Source organism: Myotis lucifugus, unplaced genomic scaffold (genome assembly GCF_000147115.1).
Source record: "Myotis lucifugus unplaced genomic scaffold, Myoluc2.0 scaffold_347, whole genome shotgun sequence".
In the NCBI taxonomy this organism is placed as follows: Eukaryota; Metazoa; Chordata; class Mammalia; order Chiroptera; family Vespertilionidae; genus Myotis; species Myotis lucifugus.
The window spans coordinates 493,271-502,055 of NW_005871395.1; the positions used below are offsets into that span (position 1 = coordinate 493,271).

Sequence of the window (8,785 nt, forward strand, 5' to 3'; positions counted from 1 at the left end):
GTCGCAGAATCAAATCCATGGACGGGAGAGGCCAGTCGCTCTGTCACACCCCAGAGAAGGGCAGGGACCTTGTTCTGAAGGCTCTATCCCCAGGCCCACCAGGGTCACCTTGGAACCTAAAGCAGCCCTCAGCAGGCAGGCGTTTCCTTCCTGGAGCTCATGGGTGGTGACTGTGGGTCCCACGCAGGGACGAGGCCTCCTTGCAGGGAGTCTGTGTAGTCACCCCTAGGCTACCTAGCTGGGTGTCTGTGGGGCTGGGGCAGAGGGACGAAGAGAATGGCCATGTAAGGGCGCTGCCCGCAGCCAGGTGTGGTGGGCACAGGCTCTGAGTGGACAGGCCTTGATGGGGAGGCTGTTTTCCTGTTTCCCCACCTCCTTCAAGCCCAGGGGCAGCCCAGGACCCAGAGCCTCCCAACAGGAACTCGCCGCCAGGCAGGGAAGCCCCGTTCTGGTACAACCATGCTCAGCGCTCGCTCTGGGCCCGTCACCTCCTGGTTCTACGCCAGAGGTGAGGCCCGCAGGTGTGGGGCCAGGGGGTGAAGAGAAGGATGGAAGGGTCTGACCACCTGCCCCATCCTAGTAGTGAAGATCAAGGCCTTCAAAGTTAGGCTCTTCCAGAAGAGGCCTCAAGCCTCATTCTGCCTGGGGGTGAGGGGTGGGGAGGTGGGGGTGGTACTCACAGATTTAAGCCCCCATAGTTTAAAGGCACAGACCTACCCCAATTTTAAACCTGGAGTTTTAGAATGGTAAACCTGAGTCTCCGGGTAGAAATGCAGAAACTGGGACCAAGGCAAGGGCAGTCCCTTCCTCTAGGCCACACTGGTTAAATGGACCCGGAGCCCGTATCTAGATTCTGTCGCCATTCTGCCCTCAAGTCCTCAGAGAACGACAGAAGTCATGACTTGAGCACCTACTAAGTGCAAGACTGTGCTGCATGTTGGAGATGCAGACAACTACCCTCTGGAGCGTCTGGTCCCACAGGTTGTACACTGCAGGAGCACATGCAGGTGCTGGGAGCAGGTGGGTTTGCCTCCAGACTCTGCAGCACTTTGTAAACTGCATCCCTGCATTGGGGGTGGTGGAGGGGGCGGCCTGCAGCGGCTCCCGAGGCCCAGCAGTGGATCTGTGGTGAAAAGATGGAAGATAGGAGGGCCAGGGAAGGGAGGGAACTGGGGCTGCCAGTGGGCACACCCCCAACACCCCTCCCAGAAAGTTTCAAAGGCCCAGCCCAGAAATTGGGCCTCTGCTGCCCTCTAATGGAGGAAAGGCAGCCTCGGGAGCCCCCTGCTGGCACCCCACCAGCCTGGCTGCCCTAAGGAATAGGGGAGGTGAAGACCCTGCCGGCCCAGACTTTTTATTCCCGTAGAGTCTCGAGCTTCATTTCCCGCAGCCTCTAAGCTAAACCCTCTCTCCTTCCAAGCTGCTCTGGCTTCCCTGCTTCCCGAGCACCCTCCATCCCACCATTTCTTCCGTTTCCTCTGTTGCCTGGGTTGCGATTCTCGCACCCTGGTTCCTGGCTCTGCCAGGGTTCTGGTTCCGGAAGGCCCTTACCAGGCGCCTCCGGCCTAGCGCCCACCTGGGCCCAAGGCGGCGCGGAGGACATGGGCAAGAACGTCTCCCCACTGGGGCAACTGAACATCCGCAAGAGTGTACTGGGCTTGACCATAGGCGCCGGGGCCGTCTACCTGCTCTACAAGGCCATCAGGACTGGCATGAAATGCCAACAGCCCCTCTCTACCTCCTCGCCCACCTGCATCGCCCGTGAGTGTCTGGGCCCTGGGGGCAGGACTTGGCTCCAGGAGGACCTGCTCCCCGGGGCCTCCAGTGTGGGAGGGCCCAGAGGTGACTCCAAGTTCCTCCTCCATCTTCCTTAAACTCACTCCAGCACAGGGGCCTGGGACTCAAGGGGGTCCTCAGGACTCATCTGGCAGGTCTTTACACTCTCCATTCACTCTGGCTTCCGGGACGCCTGCGTGAGGATCAGGCATCAGCAGTTCCCCCCCCCCCCTCCAAAAAAAAGGAAAATTGGGGGACCTACGTGCCCAGAGCCTGTACTAGTTCATATGACAACTTTGGGCAAAGTAGAAAAGGGCTCCCCTTCTGCAAGACGTGTTGTTGCCATCTGCTGGAATCTCAGGGCCATATGCTAATTAGGATGGAAAACTGTGTGTTCCTGCATATGCCAGGAAATTGTTAGAGTAAATATTTAAAACTGTGATGTTTATGATGTGACTGACACAGCATTAGATAAGGTGCGCCGTGCACGCCACACCCTGTCCAGCTGTACGCGGTGGTCCTGCCTGTAGCGAGAAAGCTCTTCAGAAGAGGCAAGGCAGCTTTGTCCCAGGTCCTTCTCCCCCCCCCCCCAACCCCATTCTGTCTGCGCTCCGAGTCCACAGCCTGAACTGGCTGGGTTGGCTGTCTAGGCCTGGCCATCGAGCGAGAGCGGCACGGGGGGGACTCGGGTGAGCTCCGGAGGCTTCTCAACTCTTTGGAGAACAGACACGATGAGTACACCAAGGGCATGATCCTGCACAACATCACCCGCTGTGTGTACTTGCTGGAGGCTGAGGTGAGGGGCGGGAAGCAGGGGTCCCTCCTAGCCAGCCTGGCCCCGGGCGGCTACAGTCTTGCCCGGCCAGACTGTGTCCTGGGGCCTGTCTCTCTGGCTGACGATGGCGGGAGGGGTTGTGGGGAGAGGTCTTGGTGACATGGGGTGGGGGGCACTGGGCCTAGGACATGCACTGCTCCCGCCTCCTCCGTCTCTCCCGGCACACCTAGGCCTCTGCCTGTACTCCTGATGACATCATGCTCGTGGGCTCCATGCTGGATGACAAGGACAACAGTGTCAAAATCCAAGCTCTGAACACGCTGAAGGCTTTCTCTGGCATCAGAAAATTCAGGCTCAAAATTCAGGTGAGCCCAGGGGCAAGAGGTGGGGCCGAGTGCACAGGATGCCCGCAGCCCATGGGTCCTTTAACGGGCGTAGGACAAGTGGTCACGTTCCAGAAGTTTGTTTGGGGCTGAGTTTATAAACCAGAAATAGGCTTTTCCCTGGGAATAAGTGGGAAAATGGTGGTCACATTCCCAACAGGGTCATTCAAAGCCTTTGACTCTCAGGATGAAACTGGACTGGGCTCTAGGGCTAGGAGTCTCTCAGAACCCCAAATAGCGGAAAGCCCCCTGAGGTTCTTTCTGACACCAACTGGCTGTTCCACATTTAATCCAATGCCGACACCACCTGGAGCTGGCACAGACTCCACAGGTTAAGGGCTTAGTCCCAGCAGGATGCCCACCTCAGATGCTAGTCACAAGTCCCAGCACTTCAGCCTGACCGGCTATAAATTTGGAGGTTCCTGCGACCCCCTTTTTTCAGGTTTGATAATTCATTAGAACGACTCTCAGAACTCAAGAAAGTACTACTTATTCCTACTGGTTTATTGTAAAAGATATAACCGAGGAGCAGCCCAATGGAAGAGAGGCCAAGTTTGGAGGAAAACTCAGAGGCTCCATGCCTTCTCCTGGCTGGCCTCCCTCCTAGTGCCTCGATGTGTGCAACCCGGAAGTTCTCCGAACGCTGTCACTTGGGGATATTTATGGAGGTCTCGTTATGTAGGCATGATTGATTAATCATTGGCCATTGGAGGCTGAACTCACTCTTTAACCCCTCACTGCTCCCCAGAGGTCAGGGATGGGGCTAAAAGTCTCAATCCTCTAATCAAGGTGTGGTCTTTCAGGCCACCAGCCCCATCCAGAAGCTATCTGGAGGCATGCCACAAGTCACCTCATTAGCATAAATGTTGGGGTGGTGGAAAGGGGGTCAGTGTGAATAACAAAAGAGCTTCTGGTCAGAAAACTGCAAGGATTTTAGGAGCTCTGTGCCTGGAACCAGGAATACTGTCATAGCACACCCCCCACGTTGTGCTGGTCAGAGGCTGGGGGCTGGGCCCACCCCATGTCAGCTCCCCCTGCTTCCTGCTACCAGGCCCAGCCTGCCTGTTTCCACACCCATCCTGCTGGTGCCATGGACACATGGCTTGCTTCTCATCTGCGGTCAGTGTTCGTCCGTTTGGTCTCATCCCATCCTTGAGGGCCTCTCTCCTGTCGGTGCTCTGTCTCATGCGGTCGCTCCAGCGCCTGGCCGTTGCATTCAGCATGCTCTACTAGTCCCTCTCATCTTAAAAAGCACAACTTACTATAGAAAACCTCTTCCTTGACCTCCAAACTTCTCTCTACCAAATGGTCTTGTCTCTCCCAAATTGAAATTAAGTAAAGTATTTAAAACTTACACACATCTTATGTGTGTCCAGCAGAAATAATTACAATAAAACAAAACATGCAGCAACGAGTACCGGGCTAAGAACTAAACTGGGACCCTCCCTAACACCAGCCGCCTCCCCCACCAGAGGCAATGGGTTCCCTTCACTTATCCATTCGCCCGCAGGCAGACAGCTGAGTTGTTTGTGTTGCTGGAGGATTGGGTGGGTGCGATTCCTCCAGCACTAACGGGAGTGGGGTTCCTGCGAGATCCTCAGAAAAGGGATTGTCTAGGAGTCGCGCGGGAGAAGGGATGATTTTCGTTTGTGTGGGAAATATGCAGCTGGGGCTTCTGTAGAGCGAGAAGCAAAGCCAGCGTCCAGAGTTTCCATCCACGGCGGAGCTGAGTCCCGCACAGCATCAGGCTAGATCCAGCCCACCAGTCCATTGTGTGGGTCCCACAAGGCCATGAGCCACGTGGGTGAATGCAGATCATGGGAGCCCCACAAGCCAGGAGTCAGAAGTGAGCAGCAAGAGCCCTGGCTGGTTTGGCTCAGTGGATAGAGCGTCGGCCAGTTCCCGTCAAGGGCACATGCCCGGGTTGTGGGCTCGATCCCCAGTAGGGGGATTGCAAGAGGCATCTGGTCAATGATTCTCTCTCATCATTGATGTGTTTCTATCTTTCTCTCCCCTCCCCCTTCCTCTCTGAAACCAATAAAAATATGTTAGAAAGAAAGAAGTGAGCAGCAAGAGAGAGAGCCAAGGAAGCACCAAGAGAGCGAAATTCCCTTTGTTTGGACCTTAACTATCTCAGGTTTCACATCCTTGCAGCGGCCACGCCTATTCTGGCCAATTACCTGTTCCCAGGTGTGATCGACACGTAAGCACCTTCCCATGTCACCCGGGCCTTATGGGCGTGTGTCTAAACGGCAGCTTTCTGGCAAAGCTGTGTAAGTGGCATGCCTGTATTGTCCAGCCTCCCCTGTACTCCTTCCCTGTTATCTAGTAACCAGGTTGTTATAACGGTAGCGTTTGCACACTGTGCTGTGAACATTCTTGTACACATCTCCCCTGTGGACGTGGGAGACTTTCCCCAGGGCGTGTACGCAGGAGTGGAGTGGCTGGGGGAATGCTATGCCCACCTTTACCAGGCCGGTCGCATCGGTGTGCACCCTCTCCCTGCCCTGTATGCAGGTTCTGTGGCAGTATTTCCCCGCACCTCCCCGCCGAGCCTTGGTATTTTCACACTTTAATTTTTTCTTTTTACATCAAACTCTTTTTTTGGGAACAAAGTCTCTAGGGCTTCACTTTCTTGTCGCCTCTCCTTCATCCCTCAGCCCTCTCAGTTCCCAAAGGCTGTGAGTCTCAAGCTTATCAGAATTGCCCAGAAGCTGGTTAAAAACAAAGATTTTGGGGCCCCCACACCCAGAGTCCAGTTCAGCAGGGAGCTGTGTTTTTCACAAGCCCCTGGACATCACTGCTGCTTCTTCCCCCAGCGCTTGTATCCTGAGGACCTGCACCCTGTTCTCCCTCCCGGTGAGAGCAGCCACTCCCTGGCCTCAGTTTCCATCTAGATGTGCTCTCCTTCTTCTCTGTCCGCCGTATGGGGCTCCCCTGACCTCTAGACCTGTGGCCAGCTGCTCAGCTTAGACGGCCTAGTGGCCCTCTAACCCAACACATCGACAATGGAGCTCGTTCCCATTCCCCAAGTCCGACCACCCTCTCCAGAGGATCTGATCCCATCACCCTCCTGCGTGGTCTTCCTTGAGGCCCTCCACTCCTTGCCCCAACCCCAGCCATTTGCACTGTATGTCTCACGCTCTCCCACTCCCTGGCCTTTGCACCTGCTGTTGTCTCTGCCTGAAACTTAACAGGCAGCGAGGGGTGGGGGCAGGGAGGAGCAGGTGCTAGTGGGACTGCTGTAGTCCTCACTCCAGTATTCTCGTCTCCCCCTCATGTGGCTCACAAAGGTACAGCTGGTGAGGTTACCTGTCTTGAGCAATACCTCTTGGTCCCAGCATCTTGCATCTCAGAAGCCAAGATCCCTTTAATCATTCAACAAAGGTATACTGAGCACTTTGTACCAAGACACTGTGCTAGGCACTGGAGATAGAGCAGTGAACAGAACAGGAAAGACCCCCTATACCAGTGGAACTTCTATTCCAGCAGGGCAAGGCAGGCCATACACAAATAATAAAATGTACAATGGAGAGCTATTGAGACAAAGAAAAGCAAGAAGGGTGGTAAGGAAGGCTGGGATGGAGGTGCTGTGGCAGTTTCAAAGGATAAAAGTCTGTAAGACGCAGGGCTTGGTGAAGAGTTTGTAGAAATGACCCCAAAAGCATGATCTATAAAATAAAGAATTGAGAAATTGGACTTTATGAAAATTAAAAAACATTTGCTTTATGAAAGACCCGGTTGAGAGGCTAAAAAGATAAGCTACAGACTGGGAGAAAATGTTTGCAAACCACGTGTCTGACAAAGGACACATATCTAGATTATATAAAGAGCTTTGAAAACTCAATATCAAAAAAACAATCCAATTAGAAAATGGGCAGAAGACATGGAGAAATGTCACTGAAGAAGACACATAGATTGCAGATAAGCACATGAGGAGATGTTTAACATCACTAGCCCTTGGGGAAATGCAAATTCAGGCCACCATAAGATACAACAATACACCTGTTACATGATCTAAACTCCAAATTAGTGACAACACTCAACGCTGGCGAAGATGTCTAGAAACTAGATCTATCATACATTGCTGATGGGAATGTAAAATGGTGTAACAGCTCCTCAGGAAAATTGTTTGGCAGTTTCTTAAAAAATCTTGCCCTAGCCAGTTTGGCTCACTGGATAGAGCGTCGGCCTGCGGACTGAAGGGTCCCAGGTTTGATTCCGGTCAAGGGCATGTACCTTGGTTGCAGGCACATCCCCAGTAGGGGGTGTGCAGGAGGCAGCTGATCGATGCTTCTCTCTCATCGATGTTTCTAACTCTCTATCCCTCTCCCTTCCTCTCTGTAAAAAATCAATAAAATATATTTAAAAAATATATATTAAAAAAAAAATCTAACTATAAATTTACTAGAAAAACTCCTCGGTATTGATCCTAGAGAAATGAAAATTTGCATTTCTACAAAAACCTGTGCACAATTGTCCGTAGAAACTTCATCTGTAATAGTAAAAAATGAAACAGCCACCGTGAGCCTCAGTAGATCACTGGTTAGACAAGCTGGTCTCCCATACCATGGAACCCTACTCAGTAATAAAAAGGAATGAACTGATGCATACAACAACTTGGATGGATTTCAAGAGCATTATACCGAGTCAGAAAATCTTAGATGGTCACGAAGTTTGATACTATTTCTATAACATTCTCCAACTGTCAGAATTATAAGATGAGAAGCAGATTCGTGGTTGCCAGTGGTTAGGGCTGGTTTTGGTGGGAAGAGGTGTGACTATAGGGGGTTCCACAAGGGAGGTCTTTGTGGTGATGGGACAATTTTGGTGGAATACCCTGTTGATTGCCGTGGTGGTTACATGAGCTGACACCTGTGATAAAATGACCTAGAACGAAACACACGCCACACCAATTCTAATTTCCTAGTTTTGATGTCGTCTATGGAAGATGGGACCTTTGAGGAAAACTGGGTGAAAGGCACAAGGTCCTCTCTGTACAATTTTTGCAGCTTCCCATGAATTTATGATTATTTGAAAATAAAAAGTTTAAAAATAAGAAGTGTGTTACACCTGTGACAGTGTGATGGAGAAAAGTAAAAGATGGGGGACAAGGTGGTGTGGCAGCAGTTTTTGTTTTTTTGTTTTGTTTTTGGTGAATCCTCACCTGAGGATATTTTCCCATTGATTTTTAGAAAGAGCAGAAGGGAGGGGGAGAGAGAGAGAGAAACATCGATGTGAGAGAGACACATTGATTGGTTGCCTCCCGTACACACCCCGGCTAGGGCTGGGGATCTGCAACCGAGGTGTGTGCCCTTGACCAGAATCAAACCCAAGACCCTTCAGTCCGAGGCTGCTGTTCTAACCACTGAGGAAAATGGGCCAGGGCTGGTGTAGCAGTTTTAAGGAAGGAGGGGGTCGGGGAAGCCTCACTAGGCGACATTCAAGTCCTGAGGGAAGTAGGAGTGAGCCATGAATGTCAGGAATGAGAGTAGAGGGAACAGCCTAGGCAAAAACCCCAAAATAGGTGTGTACCGGGCATGTTCCAGGAATAGCTAAGAGGCCATTGTAATGGGAACCAGGAAGCAAAGGAGAGAATAGGGGATGAGGGCGAATAAATAATGGGGAGAGAGGGGAATATCGGATTGTAAGCCACTGTAAGGACTCTAGCTTTTATCCTCAATGAACTAGGGACTCTGGAGCAGACGAGTGACACAGTGACACATCTGCTGTTCTGAAAACAGATATGGCACTGGGGGTGGGGGTGGTGGGAGCAGGGCCACCGGAGGCTATTGCAGAAATCAGATGAGAGATGGTGGCTTGTAACAGGGTGGTGAGAAGTGGCTTGATT

General features: G+C 52.2%; 1 protein-coding gene across 3 annotated transcripts in view; it reads left to right on the forward strand.

The window, feature by feature from the left end:
* The first annotated feature begins 688 nt into the window (after positions 1–688).
* Positions 689–8,785, forward strand: part of ARMC12 (armadillo repeat containing 12) — a 15,070-nt gene continuing 6,973 nt past the window's right edge. For 2 of the 3 annotated variants that reach the window (XM_023764785.1, XM_023764786.1), the window contains exons 1-3: positions 689–1,761; positions 2,427–2,572; positions 2,782–2,916. In XM_023764785.1, coding sequence (XP_023620553.1) covers positions 1,602–1,761; positions 2,427–2,572; positions 2,782–2,916 — 441 coding nt within the window. In that variant the 5' untranslated portion in view covers positions 689–1,601. Of the gene's footprint in view, positions 1,843–2,426; positions 2,573–2,781; positions 2,917–8,785 lie in introns of all 3 variants that reach the window. The other variant, XM_023764784.1, reaches the window with a different exon arrangement.